General features: G+C 37.5%; 1 protein-coding gene across 1 annotated transcript; it reads right to left on the bottom strand.

The window, feature by feature from the left end:
* On the bottom strand, positions 1-22,292 carry LOC139724532 (nose resistant to fluoxetine protein 6-like). Its single transcript, XM_071635669.1, has 15 exons — positions 22,076-22,292; positions 20,933-21,084; positions 18,622-18,703; positions 16,221-16,323; positions 15,741-15,979; positions 14,757-14,939; positions 13,455-13,548; positions 12,577-12,669; positions 9,429-9,588; positions 5,521-5,600; positions 4,411-4,512; positions 3,556-3,706; positions 2,125-2,311; positions 757-899; positions 1-221 (listed from the first exon to the last, which is right to left on the bottom strand). The coding sequence occupies exons 1-15, from the start codon at positions 22,290-22,292 to the stop codon at positions 93-95; spliced, it is 2,115 nt and encodes a 704-aa protein (XP_071491770.1). The 3' UTR covers positions 1-92.
* Positions 22,293-24,090: the final 1,798 nt, after the last annotated feature.

The raw sequence follows: 24,090 nt of genomic DNA, 5'->3' as shown, positions 1-24,090 counted from the left end.
TGCGAAAAGCAATGATTAATGATTATTGTATGCCAATTCTGTTGTCCAATATGTCATCCATCTATTCATTCCATGGACAAACTGCGATGGCTTTAGTTTGCTTTCTTCTGGCCAGAGGGAATAATCATCTTTTCCAGGTTTGCCATCGGGAACTCAATGAACAGCCCCATCAGCACTGCTCCACAGTACGCCATGACAAATATTCCTGTGAATTCAAAGGCCTGCAAAGGGGGGGGGGGGGGGAGCAAAGATACAGTAAGATAATTACTAAGCATTTATAGATAAAATGTAGCACAATATTGAGAATGAGATGAGAGCAGGATATTTTTTTTTTCTCAAGGAAAATAGAATTGAGACACTACCAGCAGCATAACATTTACATCATAGAAATTAAAGACACGCTAAAATAATGACTCTGATCCCAATATAAATGTGACACATACATATTATTTCTCTGTTCAATGCAGTACTCAAAGATCGCGAATATCACCACTCGCAAAATCATTGGGAAGTCCTGATTGGCAAAAATGTAGACTCGCTAAATATATGGCATATACAGTATATTACATAATATTCCATAATATCTTTACACACTTAATTATTGGGCCACAACAAATTTCAATAAAATGAAAGAAAACTGCCTACATCACATTCAAACAACATTCTAACTTCATCATGACCCACACACACACACAATGATACCAGAAGTACAGATATCTGCAGCTTGCTTCCAACAGAAGACTGCCATCTTCTTACCAGCGTGTACATGGAGATGTAGTAGGTGTTACGGTAATTGAACTGGAAGGCTGATATGATAATGGGATGGAGGAGGTACGCTCCGTAGGTGACCCGACTCATTGGTATCCACAACTCCCAGGACAGGAAATCATTCACCCATCCTGGAAAAGTTTGCAACGAATGTATGAAAGCCTCTTGGTGTAACAGTTATAAATGAAGAAATAAATATGTCATTGTAAATGTATCCGGGCGAGCAAAGATTAGGGTTAGGGTTAGGTTTAGGGATGAGAGTTTGGGTAAGGGTAAGGGTTAGGATTAGGTTCAGGATTAGGATTAGGATTAGGGCCAGGGGAAGGGTCCGGGGTAATTGCCCAGGGGATAATTGCCCTAGACCCATCGTTAAGCACCATAAGTCTAGAGACCGATTCTGAGGTGTAATAGAACATAATTATTGAGTGAAAAATATACATACAAATGCAGTCACATATACAAAAGTGAAAGGAGGGATAGCAATATATATTAAACAAATCTTTCAAATACTTTTCTAAAATAGGATGCAAACATATGATATATTACTTTTCATTCCTTCCAAATGTTTCTATGGAGCCTGCCCACTCAGATTTATCCTCGGTATAGAAGAGCATCCCTGAGAGATGGGGCTGCAGAAATAAAAGCCATTTCTCCAAGAGCCAAGATAGTTCTTTGGACTGTTAATCATTTACAATATCACGAGAGCGGAGATTTCCGCCAGGAACATATTCTGAGACAGCAAGGCTTTCAAATATTGTGGAGTCAAAGATCTTGCCATGTTAGCCATGAGTGGAGCACAATTTTGAACTATAGATCCTCATGATCAAACATTCTTTCAGATTACACAATGCATGAGACAAAGACCTATGCGATCTTGACATTTTGGGATCAAAGCATGTTCTTAGCATCCTTGGGAGAAATGTTGAGATAAAGTAGGATCTTTTCTGGACAGCATTTAACTCCAAGAAAGAATATATGGGGTATCATATAGCCATCCACCACTTAGTAGGTTGGTCTTTGAAGCGAAAAATAATAAGTAAGTAAAGCAAAATTATATTTGTGACCTTTTGCATTTCGAAACATTTATATTTCAAGGGTGGATAACCTAGCATAATCCTTATGTGAATTTTACAGAACGTGACATCATGACAAAATAGTTTTAAGATAGGATAAAGAATAACAGTTCATCCTTGCTTGTTCATATGCCCAACAATCCACCACAGTACAATGTACAAGACAAGATAAAGAAGAAGTAGAACATAATAATGGCATTATTGTGCAGACTGCAGACCCAATTATGAGAGATTGTGAAATAATGACCTATGAGGAGATATGAGAAGATGGGAGGATACACACCCGCATAGCCAAACCTGCAGGCAAAGACCACCCAGCAGAGGCAGGCTGACCAGCCCAGCCGACACAGGGCCATGTAGGCTGCACTGCCTGACACTGTAGCTGGGTGGTTGTGGAAGTACCCGTACAGCCCGTACACCAGCGCCAGACCCATTGCCGTGGCAGCCATCCAGCCTACCACCACCAGGATCTGTCAAGGGGTAAAGAGGTGCATGAACTATCAGACTAAAATCCTATTTTTGTTTAACACAATGCCATTCAGAGTTTTACCACATTAGGCCATAAATCCAACACCTTCAGCTCGATATAAATTTTGCTGTAGTGAATGCATACAATCCAAAATGAATCAAGCAGTATCTCCCATTTAAAATTTAATAAGTATTCCATCCAATATGATGTACTAAATGTCCTCTTGCCAACTCCCCCCCCCAAAAAAAAAGAACAAAAGAACAAAAAAAGACAGCTTTCCTTTTCACAGAAAACCACCCATTTCACACCCAAGCTACCGTCCTACTTGTTAGAAGAGACAATTTATCTACCTCTACAAGGGAACAACATTTTGTATCAATTTGTCTAACTTATGAAACACATTGATTACTCATTATCACTATTTTTCTGTTTGCTTCTTTGTCCAGTTTTAAAATTAATTCAACTGGGAATAAAACTGAAACAAATAATCTTAAAATATTACCGGTAGCATAAAACATACATTGCATGTGAAGTCTGGAAAAAGTCAGACAATTCATTCAAAACTTGTGAAATTTTAAAGTTTCAGTATAGCCATTGCTGGATAAAGAGACAACAGCAATTTGTGGTACATTGTCACAGTTGGACAACAATATAAAGAAAATATAAAGCGAGTTGAATATTCTTTCATTTTTCTAGCACAATAAAAGAGGACTTGGCTTACTGTACCTCTTTAAGGAGGCATGGGGGAAAATCAGATACAGTGTACTTCATTGCTATGTTCTACTAAATACATATCACTGGGGCGACAAGACCTCATATCTACAAAATGTCAAATGTTCAGGAGAGCCAAAAAACATGGCGGCCAAAGCACTGTAGCGAATGGGAGAGCCTTTCCTTTGACATGCCGTGGTGGCTTCATTTTTGTAGTAGGACAGTTGGGATTTGGCCAGGACATCACTAAACTCATTATTTGACCATTAACACAAAAAAGTCATTTTCACCAAAATTTCATATACAAGGTCTTGTCACCCCAGCGACAATATGTCTGCATTTACTCAATCCACTTAATGTTTGGGTTTCTCTCGCAACAACCATGCAGTGCTCAGTTTCTGTCAGTGTTTAATAACTCTGGTAAATATAAAAATCAATTTGTCTCGATGCTTTTGTTCCGGTTTCTCTGCATCGTTGATCTTAAGAATTGTGTCGATGTGAAGCTTGATAAACTGCTACCCACTGTATACGTACGGGGTGAAGCTTCAGATCCCTGTTTCTGAACTTCTCCAGGAAGTATCCCATTGCCATGCCGACCAGATAGGGGGCGATGCGGCAGTACGGCTTGTCGTAGATCGTCGTCTGGAATGGATGCTGCATGTTGAGATGTGGATTGAGTTCATCCCTGTGGAGAACAGCATAAGCAGCCATAAGTGCTCAGCAATAATGAGCTGTTTCTTTGATACAAACAAAGCCAGATGAATTAGCTACATAACCCCCAAGTCTGTCTATATCAAGATGATTTTGTTGTTGTTGTCCTATTACTTTTGAACCACTGTACATCATATATCACATTTTGACTATCACAGATCATTTGCAGAGTATATGAGTGGAAAAGACTGAACATAGAATCCACTCCTCAGACAGTTACTCTGAATACATGCAATGCAAAATGGTGAAAGAGGTAATTCTCTTGAAGTATAGAGACCATCAAAATGACCAGCAATTTCTATCCTGATATCCCACTGCTATGACAACCTAGCTGTATTGTTTCACGACTATTCAGAAAATACACCATTTTATATGTCGTATAGAAAGGAAAGCAGAGCATGTAGTAATTTTTCTGATCATTCATATAAGGGGAAAAAATCTTCTGTAATGGAGAAGATCTATGTCTACGTATAAATCTAAATCCAAACACCTGACTGTATCCATCATTTCACAAATTTTCCATCAATCACATCAATGCCAGTACTAGGTCCTTCTTCTGAAACTTAAATGCACACCAGTAGCTAATGATATATACAAAAAACTAGCGGAAAATATATACATGCTATATATATGCTGAGCTTCCTAAAAGAAATAAGACCAATGTTTGGGATGTCTTACATCAGGACGGCTTCATAGCGGTAGACTGCCATGATGATACCTGTGACAATGACACTGACTGCAGAGAGGGCCGCCAGACAGAGGAACCCCAGGATTGGCTTCCTAATGGTCAAAGGATAATGTAGCAGAGAAAATATATTGACAGAAGTGAATCAAACAGTATTCTGTAATAAAGCTGGAGAAGTAATGGTGGTGGTGGTGATGAGGGTGATGTGGTAGAGATAATTATGGAGGTAGTGGTGTGGTATAGCAATAGTGGCAGTGGTGATGGTGTGGTAGTGATGGTGCTGGTGGCGGTGGCGATGTGGTGAGGGTGATGGCGGGATTGGTGATGTGGTGGTAGTGATGGTTATGGTGTAGTAACGGTGATGGTGGAGGTGGTGGTGGTAGTGGTGGTAATGATGATGGTGGAGGTAGTGATGATGGAGGTGGTGATGGTGATGTGGTGGTGATGATGGTGGAAATGGTGAAGCAGTGGTAGTGGTGGTGTGGTAGTGATGGTGGTGGTAAAGGTGGTGATGATGGTGGTGGTGATGGTGTGGTATTGATGGTGGTGGTGGTGTAGTAGTGGTGATGGTGGTGGTGGAAGTGGTGATGGTGTGGTAGTGATAGTGTGGTGGAGGTGGTGATGGTGGTGTGGTGGTGGTGGTAGTGGTGATGATGATGGTGGTAGTGGTGCTGTGATCGATGATAGTGATGGTGATGGTGTGGTAGTGATGGTGGTGGTGGTGGTGGTGGTAGAGGTGGTAGTGCAGTCATAGTGTTGATGGTGGTAGAGGTAGTAAGGTAGTATAGTGTTGATGGTGGTGGTGATGGTGGTAGCAATGGTGATAGTAGTGGTGTGGTAGCAACAATGCATGGTGATGATGGTGATGGTGCTAATGAAGTGGTGATGGTGGTGTTGGGGGTTTTATTGGAACATCCCCATCTTTAAAAAGCAGGTGTTCAACAGTGTGCAGTTCCCAAAATTGTACTTTTATTAGTTTCATTAAGTGATAGATTAGCCTACATCACTGTCATTAAGAATGATTCAAAAGAGGGATTTGCCCAAAGTAAATGCTTGCCAAGTAACCAAATGAATCTTTAAAAAGATTAAGGAGAAAACCTCACCGATAGAGGAGAATCAGGAGAAAGGGGCTGATGATGAAGAACTGCATATCATTGGCCAGATACCACACCCATCCTATACACTGGACAGTGAGATAACATATCAGTACCGGTAGTGGCATTAGTTATGACAGTCTCATTAATGCAGTCATGTTTGGAAGCATCTGTGTTGTATAGGATGGAGATTATGGATGAGTTACAAGAGTTAATTTGCAGACCCAGAGATTTGATGCATATACAGCATTCATGAAAAGTTGGTAAGTCGGGAAAAAGCCCAAAGGAATGTACATGAAGATTTCAAGCTGCCTTTGGAATCTTCACAGAAGCAGATGTGGGTATACATGCACCTTGATGGGTCTATATCATGAAAGGACAATGTGAATGTCTTCGATTGGCTGTCACAATCTTTATATTTCCAGTCCTATTCTATGAAAAAGAAAACAATGAATGACCTTTTAGAAGCTGCAGATGAAAAAAAAAGTATTCTATGTATTTTTTTAAAGGGGTTGCTATTTGGATTATAGAGGATATCTTCCAAATTGTGTCCTATCATTTATTCATTGAAAAGATGCAAATTTGTAATAAAATCCATGAGATTTTGTTGTAACAACTTTCAAGCATCAATGCTTCTTTCATTTTTCATGTCCTTAACACCTAGTATTTTTGACACTTTGAAAGTGATTTCTCTCTTAACATGTGTGATATACATACCCTGCTAAAGAGGGGATTTAGTGATTCATCAATTACATTTACTGCAATACACTTGCGTTATGATTGAGGTAGAAAAGATCAGAGAACTTCATATAACAGGAATTGGATAAGTCTAGCAAGCATGATCCTATTATGTGTTATCTAAGGTAGATGTTGACATGGGAGCTTTACAATGAGTGTGGTTTCTGGGACTGCTTCCTGTGATGTTCTCTCTCTTTTGAAAACTTTTAGGTTTAGAGAATACAGGACAACTGTTTGTCTTACAAGAACTACATAACTCAGCAGCATGATATGCAGGTGGAAATGAGCAACAGTGCATGATGATGTTCCCATACATAATTGAATGCCTGCCAAAGCATTTATATTCAAGTTTTTAAAAAAAATGTGGGGGGGGGGGGTGGTAGGGAGAGTAAGAAATAGAGAATGATATATAGTGACTGAAAATTGACTAACATGAAATGAGAATAGAATTCACAGCTGAAGAACAGGCTGTGCAGTACCAACTACATGTAACTATCACCAATACATCATTAATGAACCACTGTGAAAATATTGACCAACTCACATCACGGGTATAAAGTGAATTGATGAGAAAAGCTCACACGGTGCAACATGTTGATCAAAATGTCGATGAAATATTTTATTGACACAGGAATCTTGGTTGAAGGTGAGCTGATTTGAGTTGGCAGACAAATGGGTGAGTATATTGGAAACAAACATAAATGACATAGAAAGGCAGTGATCATAAAGTAAGCTACACTGGCACATTTCCAACTTGGCATGATTGTTTTCAGATTAACCCATTCCATACTGAATTCTGAAATGCCCATAAACATAATACACAGGCCACCAGTTTCCCGTACGGAACAGGTCAAGAAAGAATTATCTCAGTAAACTGGGTTGGTGTTTAACTGAACAAGTATGTAACTTTAAGAATGCACTTTTTGTGTGTGTGTGTCCTAAATGTGCGTTTGTGGCTATCATATTGCTGCAGTGTATTTGGTATCTGGATGGTGCATGTGTGCTGGCTAACTGCATTCATGCATGCACCTCAATTATTGCACTGTTTTGGTGTGTAGTGCAACCCTGCTATATAACAAGAATATAGATGGCATTATTATGCCCAGATAAGCTTTGAGTCAAGAGTATAAAGGGGCTGCTTTGTGCATGTGATGTTGGGTGCTTCATTGCAAACTATCACAATAACATTCAATGCCATGGCAGTATAAAAAAGTAAGAGGTGAAGCACCACCTGTTGGACACGACAGGGACAGTGTAAAAACCAATTAAGCATGATGAGTTACTAGAACCCAAACTCGATGGACTGAGTCTTGATTGATATCTATGTTTTACCAAACCGTTACCACAGCATAACAAGATTAGAAACCCACAACAATGTGGTATCTCAAGATATGATACATGTCGGTTAAATGTTACAAGTAATCATTGGGTTGATTTGTTCAGTATTCCACTACATCACACAAAGTTTGAAGAGAGAAAGAATGAATATGACGTTAATGAGCATACAGTATTCTCAAGAAGATGAATATTAATTTTGGACAGAAGACAGACAAATAGATTTTCTTTGAGATAAAAATTCATTAGCACTTTCACTTGGTCTCCCACCTAACCATGAAATCTATCAGTGCAAGAATCCCATGTCTTTTAGGAAAGCCCAAATGAAAAAACCTGTAAAGAGATATTTAAGAAGACAGAGGCAAAAGTCAACAGATCTATTTTATGGAAACACACAATTTAAGAAAAGCAAGATTCTAGGAGAATGTAGTTAACTGTGCAAGAGACATAGATGAGAATGAATGGAAAATGTGTACTGGTACTTTAGTATGGTGTAGTTAAAGGATTTATGAAACTCCCTTAACACCAATAAATTAACTCTTACTGTGTTTCATTCCACAATCTGGTGACTTGCATTCTTTCTTTCACTCAGCACAGATGTCCTGCAACCAACTGAAGATTGATAAGGATCATGTAATCCTTCTCATAATAGCTCTATCACTAAGGTCCTTATGAAGTGATTGTGGCATTGTAACGATATGGTATGCTGCAATCTAGAAATTACCCAGAGGTGAAATCACAGCTGACTCTTACTAAAGCAGTCAAGCAAGATATATTCAAGTATCATCTTGTACAGGGCATGTTGAAAGAAAACTACTAGTAATGTCATGCCAACTTTGTAATTCTGATCAAAGCTGACAAAGCATGCATTTTTGGAGGGGACTGCACTAAAGCATTGATGGTTTGTGAAATGTTTTCTACTCATGGAGCTACAGCATCTTTTGATAGTGAATATCATTAGTGACATGAGCTTTTGCTGCTAATGAGAAAAGCTACAGCAGCAAAATGGCAGAACAATTGAATTGCTTCTGAAACAAAAACAACACAATACAGATTTCTCAGATAGAATGCTGTAAGAAATCATTGCATACACATGTAAGTTGTTGACTGTCACCAAAACACATATGATATCACATAGCATACCTCTAAATGGGTGGAAAACCGCCTTGGAAAAGTATTAATTAAAAAAAAAAATATATATATATATATATATATATATATACAATGTATATTTGATGAGGTTCTCAGCATACTTTATTGGCACATAACAGAATTTGTCCAACCAGTTTATATAGTTTTAGATAACTGAACAGCTCTCAGGAACAGAAGGCCTTCATCCATACACACAGAAAACAGGAATCTAACAAGTATTTTGCCAGTCAAAATGTTTACCCCTTTCTGCGCCAAAGACTGAACAACAGTGTACTGTATACAATAGGTGCCTACTATAGGGTTGTTTTGTTTTGTTTTTTGTTTTTTTGCCAATCTGCACTCGGCATACAAAGGTACTGTAAAAGTTGAAATTTTCAGTGTGGAAATTATCGCTCATTTCATGCAACAAGACACAACCACAATAATAAAAACATGCAAATATTTTTGCATGCCGCATATTCCACTGATAAATGTCTTTATTCCGCGGAATTAAAAACAAGCAAATTTCATCTCACCAAGCTAAGTGAGAAAAACAACTTGCACGAAAATAACCACTTTTACAGTATACCTTACTTAATCTCCTTGGGCAATATGGTCATTTGCAATGTCAATAGGATTTAAGATGGCAGTCCTGTCAGGGTAAAAGGACTAAACATCTGACTGAAGAACCATATGGTTTTATTCCAACTTACCCCATCGGGGCCAACTATGTTGTTGATGTAGAGAATGTTAGTCCACCAGTACTTAGGACAGTAAACATCTTGGGCCTGGACCTGCCAGATTGGTCCACTGCCCAGGTGGGGTTTTATGTACATCTGAATCAGCATGGTCATGATCAGTGCTGGGGTCAGTCTGAAACAAGTAACAGTCAAGGAGGTTAATGAGTGACTTCTTGTTAAACCTAATCAGCCCCCAAAACCAGGTCCCAGTTTCATAAAACTTGTTATCAATAACAAGTTACAATAGTTGTCATAATAAGCTACTGAAATCCTTGCATCTGATTGGCTGAAAGCAAATTTGTCATAGAAATGTGGCAGTTGTTACTGATATCAAGTTTTATGAAATGGGACCCACATTTTTGCATTTTCGTTCTGTATAGTGTAGGCCTTTTCAGTTTACCTTTATGCTTCATTATAATTACTTCATAAGGCAGAATTTAAAATCTAAAAAGTAATGAGAAGCGTTTGCTGTTCAGCGGGATTATTTTTTTTCTGATGTTGAGTTGTCACTGCCAACATATCTGATTCTTTAACTTGCAACACATGTTAAAAAACAATCATAGCTTGTGTTTTTCTCTCAAGTTGAAAATGTTGTTACAAAGATTCACTTTTGGTTTTGTGAAGATTTAAGGAATTCATCAAGTTCTATCCAATCTTCCTGTGATATAGAATAAGTGGTGCACTTTAGATGTGGCAATTTGAAAATGTCAAGATGATCACTTCTGTAGCTACCTCCCCCCCCCCCCCTCCAACTCAGCAGGTAAATTTTGATACTAAATCTCTCTCTCTCTTGAAACAAGGCAAGTGCCAAATTGTGTCTCGCCCATTCGCGTACAAGGAATTAATATTTTTTATAACTCCCAGAAGTTAATTGACCTGCTTATGACCTTTGACCTTGTGGTGACCTTCAACAACCCAAGGGACATTTACCATCCAAGTTTGGTCACAAACGGACAAAGGGATCAAAAGTAATGAGCCATAATCGAAACGCGCCATAAAAACTTAACATTGGGCCCTAAAAATTTGTTGACCCCTTTCTGTGACCTTTGACCTTGTGATGACCTTAAACTCCCCAAGGGACATCTACCATCCAAGTTTGGTCACAAACAGACATAGGAATCAAAAGTTATGAGCCACAATCAAAACGGGCCTTAAAAACATAACATTGGGCCCTAAAAGTTTGTTGACCCCTGTCTGTGACCTTTGACCTTGTGACGACCTTCACCTCCCCAAGGGACATCTTCCATCCAAGTTTGGTCACAAACAAACACAGGGATCAAAAGTTATGAGCCACAAACGAAATGCGCCCTAAAACCTTAACATTGGGCCCTAAAAGTTCGTTGACCCCTGTCTGTGACCTTTGACCTTGTGGTTACCTTCAACTTCCCAAGAGACATCTACCATCACCCAAGTTTGATTGCCATTGTAGCAACATGTGCTGAGTTACGTGTGATAAGAGAGTCTTGCAAGTAAACTTTAACGTATGACCTCAAATGACCTTTGACCTTATCATGTGACCTCTCACGGCACCATAACATGAAGGTATCCCCAGTGCATCCATCACCCAAGTTTGATTGCCATTGTAGCAACATGTGTCGAGTTATGTGTGATAAGAGAGTCTTACAAGTAAACTTTAACGTATGACCTAAAATGACCTTTGACCTTATCCTGTGACCTCCAACAGCACCATAACATGAAGGTACCCCCAGTGCATCTATGACCCAAGTAAGGTTGTAATCCAAGCAACTTATGTGAAGTTATTTGTCAAAAGAGAGTCTTTCAGGTAAACTTTAACATAGAAAAAAGAGTCTTGCACATACTCTTTAATATATGACCTCAAATGACCTTTGACATCATCACATGACCTCCGACAACACCATAACATGAAGATACCCCTAGTGCTTCTATCACCCAAGTGTGGCTGCCATTGCTGTAACAGTTGCCAAGTTATGCATCATAAGAGAGTCTTGCAGGTAAACTTTAACATTTGTGACGGACGACGGACGGACGACGGACGGACGCCATTTGGATCCCTTAGTCTCGCCTTCACCTCCGGTGGGCGAGACAAAAACAAACAAACAAAAGAAACACTTTGGAAAGGTTACTCTGGGAGCGTATATAGTGGAACCACATTTAAAATCATTTATTAGCGTAATATATCTCTACCTTTTAAAATCTCATTCTCATTGCAACATTGTAACTAAGGGATATATATATATATATATATATATATATATATATATATATACATATATATATATATATATATACTGTAAGGCAAGATATTTTTGCGTGATGCAAACTTCTTGCAAATTGGAGCAGACAGTCCTTTTTGCGATGTAAAATATTTACAAATTGCCACTGGCATTCAATGCATATAGTGCAGATAAGAACTTTCACATGCATTTTAAATCTACAAATCTTGGCTCCTGTGAAATTTGCAAAATTAGAATGCACACAAACATTTCTGGTTTTACAGAATATATTCAGCTGATGTAGTTGTTGAATCAAGAAGGTTATCATGTACACCTAGAATTCCCTCCATTTTTTTTTTAATGAGTACAATTTCACATCTACTGATGAAAGCAAACTATGTTCAGAATTTCAGAAAAAAAAAACACATGATGCAGTGCATATTAGAGGTTGTAATAATCAAGGAGACCTCTGGATGATTTTCAGACTCTTACATTCGAGCAACTATGAATTAGTTACACTACGTACAGAGTTTCACAATTTATAGGGATTGGGATAAGAAATAAGAATGTTTTCAAAATTTACAACAAATTGCAATGAACAAGGATGATTACATGGCAGCCTCACAATATGACTCCATGACTTGGGCTCAAGGAAGCAGAACAAAAGAAGAAGGCATGATATATTCTACATAGGTGAGCTTACTACACGGCTTCATTTCTAAAATGTGTAAGCCTCCTATGTCATCAACACTGTTCAGTGTCATTTGTTTAAGATTTTTCAGAGTATTGGTTTCTCTGCTCAAGCACCACAATAAATTTCACAAATCTCTACATAGAGCTGACGATTTATGTACTACATGATGTGAAATTGTGAACATCTTCTGGAATGCCCCTTTAATTCTAACTGCCCTCTTGCAAACACTCACCTCCAGTAGCGATGAACATAAAACCAAAGCCAGGGAATGTGGCCATTGGTCTTGGCCATTCTCCCTAGTGTCAAGTAGGCCACCAGTAAGCCACTGAGAACAGAGACATGAGACATGAAATGGTTCATTAGGTTTAGCATGCATTAATTTAACCTGTTGAGGATGGGCTAATTTTTACTATGACACACATTTCCCTTAGACACTTGTCCGAGTGTACTCAATACTTGTCCTCAATGGAGTAAAGTGATAAAAGTGTCCATAAAAACAACACTGACAAGAAAATGTTGAAAATATTGCCTACTCACTTCTTAAAAATAAATGAATGCATATCAAGTCTTTCATTTTAGATATACTTATAAAGATTATCATCATCATTCTTTGTCTGTTTATTTCTCTCTCTCTCTCTTCTTAATGTATAATGTCTAAAATCATTGTAGAGAGTTGCAGAACATGAATTGAGAAATTAAGTAACAAAATTAAAATTTATTTACTATGTCCTTTGCCTTATTTAAAAAAAAAGATGCCATTAGATCACCACAATTTGCAACAGGGAAATCTTTTTTTTTCTTTTCTGGCATATGAGTGAAGACAACAGCAATCCACCAGAGCAAAAGCTGATCAGTTAGAGCTGGCTGTACGATACAACTTCATTGATCTCGAAAAGAACAAATTCAATGTATGATACACTACTCTCGCAGTACTATGTTTACTGGTGAAGTCAGACTTGTAAGGTTGTTCACATAACATTTTCTAACCCATAGAGGATGGGCTGATTTTGCTACAACATGCATTTCCCATAGAAACTTGCCCGAATATACTCAAGACTTGTCCTCAACGGGTTAATGTAATGTGAATTGCAATATCTGAGAATGGATTACCTGAGAAAAAAGAATGAATCCACTGAGAAGAAAGCGTTATCAATTGCTTGGAAGCCAAAGCTGAAAACTGCATTCACCACAGTTTGAGGGTTACCTATTTGGAAAGAAATAACACCATTCTCTTATTAAGCAAACAAGCATAGATCTTCTCAACCAGATAATCCTACAAAAATCATTGTAGCATACCTCTGGGGTGGTATTCTGAAATCCTTCCTAGGAAGAAATTTCTTCCTAAGTCAGGATTTTTTTTCCGAAGTAGTATTCTGAAAATCTTCCTAAGTTTCTTCCTAAGTGTCTTTGTAACTTTTTTCCTAAACTTAGGAAGAAACTTTGGAAGGTACGCAAATAAGGATGAGATATGCAAATTTCTGACTTAAAATTTAGGAAGAAGTTGGTATTCTAGACTGTACGTAGGAAAGAATTTTAGGAAGATATTTAGAAAAGCCCTACCAATATATTTAACCCTACATTATTTAACACGCGATTGTCATTGGTTGGTTCCTTATGATACAGCATTTTGTATTGGCTTGAGAAAGGACATGGACGGGGAAAAGGATGGCCTAATATGCATTAAGAAGTTCCTTGGAAGAAATTTCAGAATACCGATTCTGTCTTTCCTAGGCACTTCCTAAGTTTCTGACTTAGGAAGAAACTTAGGAAGAAACTTAGAAAGATTTTCAGAATACCACCCCTGGCCTGTACTTGCTATCAGATTGAAGACCAACGTGGAAATCAAATGGTCCCCAAACTACACACATACAACAAAGGTGAGACAGAAAATTATCTCAATGTTCAAGCAAATTTGAGGTTATCTTGAATGATGAAGAGATATGAATCTTTGAGAGGCTGGCTGCTCTTTTGTCAAGCTTTCATGTGCAAATTTGTTTATTTTGACAACTTTGGACTATCTCAAACTTGGCTGTCATGACCTGGATGCTACTGATTTTTATTGACATCATGCACCACGAAATCATGTATTGAAGAATTGCCATGCATTAATTTTTCGGGTTGCTTAGTTGCTTGTATAAATCAACCTATTTTGAGGGGGAAAAAGAAACAAGAGGAATTGATAAATATTGGTGTCTAGTTGACAGATCAATCATTTTATACAATCTAAAATGTATCACATCTCAACAGATGAATATGCATACATTATTTTAGTTCCAAGATGACTTGTTCCCAAACTGAAAAATCATTCAAATGCTTCAAAAAATATCTCTCTAATGCAATATTACACTGGAAATCTTCAGGTTATTGTCAGACTTTGCAAAGAAAGAAATTCAAGCAAAGGGGAACTCTCACCGACGATGGATGTGCCAAGAACAAAAGATGTTGTGTGACCGAGGATGACCCATGACATACTGATGACCCTAATCCCGTTCAGACAGCTGATACTGCTATCGGAGGTCTTGGCGTTCATAAGTTTAGACAGGTTGAGGTTGACGGCAAAGCTTAGCAGAAACTGATGCCATGCCCGGGCGCATTCTTCAAGAAGAGCACAAATTTAGAAAAAAGAAATGTCATAACTAAAGTGCTATCAATTTGAGATACAATGAGTAAACAAAATTCCAATGGATAGCAATGTGTCTCTCAACACTTCAAAAAACTCTCATGAAAGTTGCACAGAATAAGTGTGAAAGAGTCAAAGGATATTGTACAGAGCTGGAAGATATTACCACTGTTATCTTCTAGCGATTATTTTTGGAAAATATGCACTCAAAATGGCAATGCAGGACATGTACATGTAAATGTTGTCATTCTTTATCACACATATTTCTGCAACAAACAAGAATCTTTTAGCTTGCCCAAGTTACAATGAATGAAGTGTTTACTTTGGTTTATCTTGCTCTAATTTGATTGAAACTGGGAAAATTATGTTATTTTGATGTATTATGTCATGACATAGTCGAAATATTATTTTCAGGAGTTGACTAATATTCACTAAATTGAGTATCGGTCACTAGCATTAACATACATGTAGCATAGCATTAACTTTAGCAGCTCTATCACTTCTGCTTCTAGAGAAGGAGATCTGCAAAAGTATTCCCAATTTGAAGACTTTTTTTCCCTCATTCGCACAAATACATATTTTACCACCCTGGTCATAATATCTGCCACGTTTGGTTAGAAATTATTATCATTTTTTTAAAGGCAAGAATAAGATGAGAATGTCCGTGGAATTAAATGAATAATACAAGGAATGATCACAATAGCTCTCTTGAGCCTTTGGCTTAGGTGAGCGAAAAAAATTCTTAGTGGAGTGGGGTAAAATTTTTGTCCTTGCACCTGTTGGTACTTCCTTCTGTTCCACCTGTTCGGGCACTCCCAGGTCGGCATCGCTACCAGGACTGAACTCTGCGCCGGAGTCTGTCGCCCTCTGGTGCACGTTGGTGCCAGAAGTCCCGGCACGGTGATTGACGACGACTTTCTGTGATGTGGCCGTGGGTTTGTAATCAACCGACTTCAGCGTCTTATCCAGCAGGGCACCCATTATCATCAATAAACCAATGAGTCCCAACAATAGTCTGTGGGAAACAGTAGAGTTTAATAGTGAGTCAAAATCTTCTCAAAATTTGGACATTCCCAACCTATATGTATGACAAATATAATATGCAAATATCTTCTTTTTTTTTTAGAATATAAAAATGTATGGCACAGATACATCAAACACAATATATGCAGACCTGTCAGGAAATACATATCAGGGGACTGTTAAGGTATGAAAATAGTGAGTTGCCATGTTTTTATTTTCCTAGCATCACTTACACTGTGACAATGAAGCCACCGTCATACGGAGCAGGCGGATCTTCTGCACACACCACATTTGTAGCAGCCACAACAGATATATTGAAGGGGGCTTGAACTTTAGCTGTAAAAAAAAGGAAAGAAAAAGAAAAAGAAAATGGAAAATAAAAAAAAAACCACAAAAATAAAATGGTGCTTTCCATACAGCATTGGACAGATTCACATCTTAGATATGTACAAGGATGATTTCAACAAAAGGAGCTGACTGGTACTGTATTTGCAAGCATGGCTCTTGGAATAGCTGGTTACATCACATTTCAATGTCTTATTAGTTATGCCATTCATTTGATTGTGCTTTTACTTGCTATGCATCATCCATCCTGTCTTCTCTTGTAATCAGCTTCTACCTTTTAAATTGTATTTTAATGATTTTGATATTGTTTTGTCCAGCTAAACATAATGTATTTTGTTGCACTACATTATTCATTCACAGATAAAAGTCATGGAATACAAAATCACAATTATTTCACACTTTCGATCTCAAAATACTCCAAAACAACTCATTATCCTGGCAAATTGCATAAGCTCAACAAATTTCTTGGAAGACCTTTTGTTGTATTGAAGCAAATTCCAAATGGTGGAAGATGAATTTTGAGCACTTCTGAGAACTATGCTTTACCTTTAACATCAAGACTACCTTAGAATGGTAGACCAGCAATGTAAAATCTCTACCTTTCTCAGATGAGCTTCAATGAAAGACAATTACTCAAGTATGATGTGACACTAACTATTACATCCTAACAGACCAATATCAATCTGTCATGTTTCATTGGTCTGAAAAAGAAACTTACAAAACAAGACTTAAAAGGAAAATTGGTTGAAAACATATATTCAAGTCAATTTGAATTCAATGCAAGTTATCAATTGATAAAACAATAAAGGCAATATGTTCCACTTACAAAGATTTAATCACACTGAAACTATTAGAAAGCCAATGTCTTGAGGATTGTAGTTTGCTTTACAAAGATACACAACATAATACATATTTGTTCTTTTCTTTCTTTCTTTTTTGAAGCCCCATGAGCACCAAAAGGTGGACCTGCACTCTGTATAAATAGCCATTATTATCATAATTATAAGATATTAATTGGAATGAAAGTAGACATAATGATACATGGCACTAAATTCACAATGAAACTAGAAATGTCGCTAAGGCGGCTGGTATGCCTCCGCCATAATGCATGATTCTCCTAATAGATCTATGGTATATGTGGACAATGTGTGATTACATTTTCACAAAATTGGCAAAATATTAAAATGACAAGTTTGTCACAAATGTGTTGAATGTTCACCTTCCTTGACCTAGATTTAATTGGATGAATAGGAGAGCATGTATAAGGGGATTTAAGGAGTTTAACTTGACTTTCGCCCATTCATAAGCTTATGCATCGAGTAATTTTCAAGGAATGGAGAAAAAGTGCAATTTCTGTATTGAAAAGAACTTTGTTATTATTTTCATCTGGCCCTTGACCATAAAATTCATAGGATAATCACTGTCAGGCAGAACATGCATAAATATGTAGTAAGTTTCAAGATAACTTGAGCCACTTCCGAGATATGGAGGAAAAATTAGTTCAGCATTTTCCCTTGATCTTTGACCTTTGAGGCAAACAAAAAAACGAAAAAAAAAAAAAACCCAAGAGAATCTCTATTAGGTTATACATGCATACACCAAGTTTAAAAGAAATAATAATCCTGCTGGCATTGCATAAATATGAGGGAAATAGTAAATTTTGAAGTGTTGCCCTTGACCTTTGACCCATGAACTTTGACCCCATGAACCCTAAATTCTCTAGATAATCACTGCCAGTCAGTACATACTATGTTCCATGAAGAAACCTTGAACAATTTCCAAGGTAAGGAGAAAAAAGTAAAGTTTTAATATTTCTACTTGACCTTTTGACCTTTGACCTCTGACCTCATGACCCCCAACTTTCACCAGACAATTTTAATTGGGTAATACATGTATACACTAAGTTTCAAGAAAATATCTTCAGGCATTGCAAAGATATGGTGGAAATAGTGAAATTTGACCTTGACCTTTTGACCTTTGACCTTGAGCACGTGCACCCAAAAGTTGATAGGCACAACTTCACCCCCTAATATACATACATAGATATGCCAAATTTCATCAGGATACCTCAAAAGGTTTTTTAGTTACGCTGTCCACAAAATTCATTACGGACGGACGGACGGACGGATGGACAACCCGAAAACATAATGCCTCCGGCACCAATTCGTGGCTGAGGCATACAAACAAACAAAATGAACTACAAATTTTTGATTAGATAAGACAAGATTATATCTAGACAAGAAGGGTTCACGACAAATTAACTGAAGCTTTTAAAGACATTCAACTCACCTAGAAGGTACTCCAGAGATGACAGTACATCCAAATTGGAGCAAGATTCCGGAATGCACAGACCCCAAGAAACCACTGAAGCCTGAACAGAAAAGCACAAACACGACATGTTGTAATCCAATGATCAACATTAAAAACAACAAACAAACAAAACAAATTACCACAAATACAACAATGTATAATAACAGAGGAAATCAAACCTGTGTAAAATATCCTTTTGTCATAATTCTTTTCAATTCCAAACCTCATTCTCTCCCTCTCTCTCTCTTCCCTTGTAATCACTATAGTGGGAGGGCTTTAAAAGGGGATGGCTAGTAACTGATCAGTGGGAATCAGTTGGAATGCTAGGGGATGATTGTTCCAATCCTTGTGGGATTCATATAAGAGTACATTAATATCTATTGTTGTATGAAAATTATTTGCTTCAGAACGGTCTCATATTCAAGTAAAGTGCAGTGTAATGCTCCATGGCCCCCGTCACTGTACAGGCATATGCTAACCTGGACACATTAAACTGCACAGCACTTGAATATGAGACCATTCTGAAGCAAATAATTTTCAGACAATAGATCTATAATGTACTCTTAAATGAATCCCACAAGGATTGGAACAATCATTCCTCAGCATTGCCACTGATTCCCACTGATCAGTTACTAGCCATCCCCTTTAATGGCAAAGGCTATCACTGTTTATGAGGCTCAGTTGTATGTATGTGTCTGTATTTACACCAAAGTTATGAACAGTTTAATAGCTACAAAAGTGGATATAGTATTTGCATATTTTTTTCTACTCGGGTGGGTAACATGAGTTTTGCATGCTTTTACTTCCACAGAATTGAGACATGATCTACTGGAACAAACAGCAAACAAAAATATTTGTGAGCTTTTATTTTTGCGATGGTTTCTGGTTGCAAGATAAATGCAAAAATCTCCATTTTTTCAGCATAATTATGTGTATATTTGTCTGTCTGTATACATACATGTATGTATGTATGTAGGCTGGAAGTATTAGTGTGTGTATGCATGTGTGATTATGTATGAATGTATTTCATAACCACAAAGTTTCACTCTTGATAAAATGATTTACCGGTACTCACTTCTGTGCTCAAATGTATACTTTTGAATCCTCTGAAAGCTCGATCAGTTGCGATTTCTTTTTTGTATAATGTCTTGTTGAAAGAGGGTAGCAATAAGCTAAGCACACACACTCACACACACACAGTTTCTCTCTCACACACAAACACCCTACAATTATGTTGTGTGTTCATGGAAGATGGTGTACATTTGTGTACATTTCTGACACCATACAAACAACCACATGGTGATCATGCCACCTAAGGAAAGGTCATATGATCACATCACCTCTAACAATAGTATATAGGGCTAAAGTCCGTAGGGGCGAATTTGGCAATTTCATGCAGGTCAAAATGCAGCTCATAATAAATTGTGAGATGTCTGGTAGTGTGTCTGCTATAAACTTAACCTGTTGAGGACGAGTCCCAAGTATACTCGGGCAGGTGTGTATGGGAAGTGTGTGTTGTGGCAAAATCAGTCTGTCCTCAGTGGGTTATAATTAATGCATAATGGCAAGGAGACTAATGCCAGCTGCTGTTTGCAAGCAACTGATATATCACTCAAACTCTTTTCTTCAAAGATATTTGTATGTTGCAGTTTAAAGGGAGCGTATAGTTGTGGTTGAGACCTAACTTCAGGTCTCTAATATTTTTGGTGAGATAATGAGAAACCTCTTGTGAAATGTGAAAGAACATATAATTCCAAGGGGGATTCAACATTCATTTGATGAAAATCGGTTTTGAAATGGCTGAGATATCCAAAAAAGAGCATTCCTAATAAAAATGGGACTCGCCTTTCATTAGGATCGCTTTGTTTTACTTTTTTGGGTGGCTCAGCGATCCCAAAACCCATTTTCATCTAATAAACTTTGAATTCCTCTTAAAATGGTATGCTCTGTAGGCCTACTATTTCATAAGTAGTTTCTTGGTATCTCACAAAAAGTTAAAAGTCCAATTCTTGTCTCCACCAATACTAATCAATCCCTACCCTGTTCTACAAACCAAATAAAAATTCATTTACAAACAGCAACACAAAAAAAAAACACTTATCTAGATGTAAACTTAACCACAAAAATAAGTTTTGATCCCAAATCATAGCTGTATTTCATATTCAAGTTTAAGCAAATGGTTATTTACTTCAAGGACATACATCTCTGATTTCCTCAAAGAAATTAGATATAGATCTAACAGTTACAGGAACACAAAATGCAATAGTATACAGAACATTCCACGACTCACCACTTGTGGAACAGGCACTGTTATATTCTTGAGCCTGAGTGTGCTTAGACAGTACCGAAATCCTTCGATGGCGGAGCACTCATCAAAGTGTCCGAGCCAGGCGAAGTTTCCTACCACAAACCCGGCAGCTGGCTTACCGATTGAGTCGACAACTGGACAAATGAACACGGAAGGCCCTACTTGAACACATTTCTTTTTTGTTTTTTGTTTTTTTTGTGGACAAAGTTCTGTACATCTAATACAACCTACGATCATTTGATGCAAGAGTTTTATAGATATCATCTTCCAGTCACTACAATGAGTGAGAAACAGAGGCACATAAAACAATGAGCAATACCACACAACAGATATTTTTGTTGCATAATTTCTTTTAAAGGGATTGTATAGTTTTGGTTGAGATGGAGATTCAGGTTTTGACTGTTTGCAAGATCTTTACAAACTACTTGTATGAAATATTAAAGAGCTTACATTTCTAAAAGGAATTAGAAGTTTGCTTGATAAAAATAAGTTTTGAAATGGCTGAGACATCCAAAAACAAATAGCACTAATGTCTTATAAAAGGTGAATTTCATCCTTTATTAGGACCACTTTGTTTTACTTTGTTTTGGGATATCTCTGCCATTTCAAAACCAATTTTCACCAAACAAACTTTTGATTCCTCCTAGAATTGTATGCTCTTTAATATTTCATAAAAATGGTTTCTAGTTATCTCACAAAAAGTTCAATCTGAATACCCATCTCAACCAAAACTATACCATACATCCCTTTAACGGGAAAGGAATCACACTTGGAGGAAAAGGGTACACATATACAGTATTACATTGTATATTGGTACTTTTTTAAACGATATTGACTGTTAGCTGGAGACACTTTGAACAAGGGTATTTTTCTTTTTCTTACATCTTTAAAGAGTATAACAGAATCAATGTCACAATATTTGAATGCATGGTTCATTTCAGTTGGTTTCTACTATTGAACACTTATGTTTTGACAAGATTGTTCCAATGACATACTTCTGTGTTTCACACGTATTATGCGCTCTGGGCCAACATCAAAAGAAGCCAGAATTATATATATTTCCATGTCGAGATAGATGTAATTCTGAGATAAAAAGAGATATTATGTGATATTGAACAGGGTTACCTTTCACAAGGTTTTCAGTGCCCATTGTAAACATTTCCTGCAGGTCTGTCTGACACTGGGAAGAGACACTGCCTTTGACGTATGGCCGGAGGGAGAGGTGGTCTCCGGTCATTATATCAATAGCCATCCTAGGGGGCAGCAGGGCCGACGTGCCATGGATGGACAAGCAGAGTATGCAGAGGATGGCAGATGCCGGTGTTGCCAATTTGAGGTCCATGCTGCTTGTTACAACTTTGATCAAATTCTGTTGTAATGACAAAAGTCGATATAACTTGTACAAACAGCCCATGCAATATGTACAGCACATTATCAGCTATTGTTCTATAGCTATACGCAGTGTCTTTTACTGTTTTGCCTTTTTATCAAACAATCCAGTCCAATATTCAAGTGAATGAGGCTTATAGGCCTACATTTGAAAGTGACATATAAGGACTTCATGAAGTTGTGGTAACTGCATGTATTTGCAAATCAATCAGCTATAGTTAGTAATAATACCACCTGGGGTAGTTCAGAATACCTCTGATATCAACTAACTATAGCTAACTATTCACATCACTCAAAAATGCTTAAATTTTTTATTCATTCGAGTATGGCTTAAAGCGAGTCTAGTATGCATTATCTTTTTCAACAAGAACACAATTAAACCTTTCTGCAAAATGCCAATATGAGTCTAGTGTAAATGGGCACAAATTCTAGAAAAAAACAACAACAATTGTCCAGACAGGAAATAATGGCACACAAGTCAAAGGGTTAAAAGGCCTATATATGCCAAAGCACACAGTAAATGTAGGCCTACTTATTATGCTTAGAAAATATGTGTATATACATATAGTTAGCTGTGTATAAAACAGTGATACTATTAAAGAGTATAGGCTTACTGGATCTAATGGAGGGTGTTTCACTAAAGATTTTAAGCCGAACTTAAAATCTAAGATTGGTATGCTGTGTGTGACAGTCTTCAATATTAAATGGGTTACGTGCAAATACCAGTTAGTGATTGGCTAAACACAGTCACGTGATGGAGGCACATATTCGTTATGTTCGCCCATGGGCGAACATTCTTGGTAATGTTCTCCCATGGGAAAACATTTTTTACGTAACAAATGACAGAAGGCCTAGGACCGCGCACACAGTGAATTTGGCTCTGCGCAAGCGAGCGATTGAGTGCGTTGTGCTGGTGGGTGGTTACATTGACGTTGACGTATTTGACCAACCCATATAATATAACAGATGATGACTTTTGTTGTCGTGGGAACACGCATATGTACCAAATGTTCCACCCTCAGGGTTTGAAATGCTATTTCGGGAGGCTATAAGTCCCTCGACTTCGTCTCGGGACGTACTTCCTTCAATAGCATTTCAAACCCTTCGGGTGGAACATTCGGTATGTTCCCTCCCCTGCCAGTCATCATTTACATAATGTTGCCCAATTTTCTAATAAAGATTAAAGGACAAGTTCACCTTCATAGACAAATGGTTGAGTGTTTAATGCAGCAATATTAGTAGAACACGTCAGTGAGAGTTTGAGAAAAATCGGATAATTCATTCAAAAGTTATGAATTTGTGAAGTTTTTGCTCACTCAATATGCTGGATGAAGACTACTATAACTTATTATGTCACATCAGTATACAGCAACAAAGAAAGAAAATTCAACATATTTTCACTTTTCTCGCATAACAAAAGAACACTTACAATTGACTGCTCTCTTTCAGAAGGCAAGGGGAATAGTATGTCAGTATACAGTAACAAGTCGTAAAAATATGCTCTTTATTCAAAAAATGAATTTTTGTGAAATTCTCTTTCTAGTTAATTTCTTTATATCATTGTATGCATGACATCATACACTGTAGTAGTCTTCTCACCCAGCAGTGACTGCACAAATACTTTAAAAATTCATAACTTTTGTACTTAATCGGATTGTCCGATCTTCCCCAAACTTTCACTGATGTGTTCTACTAATATCATATTGTTGCATTCACTCAATCCACGTATATGAAGTTGGACTGGTCCTTTA

This window comes from Diadema antillarum, unplaced genomic scaffold (assembly GCF_040938485.1).
Source record: "Diadema antillarum isolate AM-2024a unplaced genomic scaffold, OU_Dant_1.0 scf00000015, whole genome shotgun sequence".
NCBI classification, from domain to species: domain Eukaryota; kingdom Metazoa; phylum Echinodermata; class Echinoidea; order Diadematoida; family Diadematidae; genus Diadema; species Diadema antillarum.
This window is presented reverse-complemented; position numbering and strand designations above follow the sequence as displayed.

What these genes read in the sequence shown, in the direction of transcription:
- LOC139724532 (XM_071635669.1), bottom strand. Translation starts at nt 22,292, where the DNA reads ATGGACCTCAAATTGGCAACACCGGCATCTGCCATCCTCTGCATACTC. An exon ending in CAGTGCCTGTTCCACAAGTG is followed by an intron (nt 18,704 to 20,932) that starts GTGAGTCGTGGA and finishes TTTTCTGTTCAG; the next exon opens with GCTTCAGTGGTTTCTTGGGG. An exon ending in CTGCAGGTTTGGCTATGCGG is followed by an intron (nt 900 to 2,124) that starts GTGTGTATCCTC and finishes AAACTTTTCCAG; the next exon opens with GATGGGTGAATGATTTCCTG.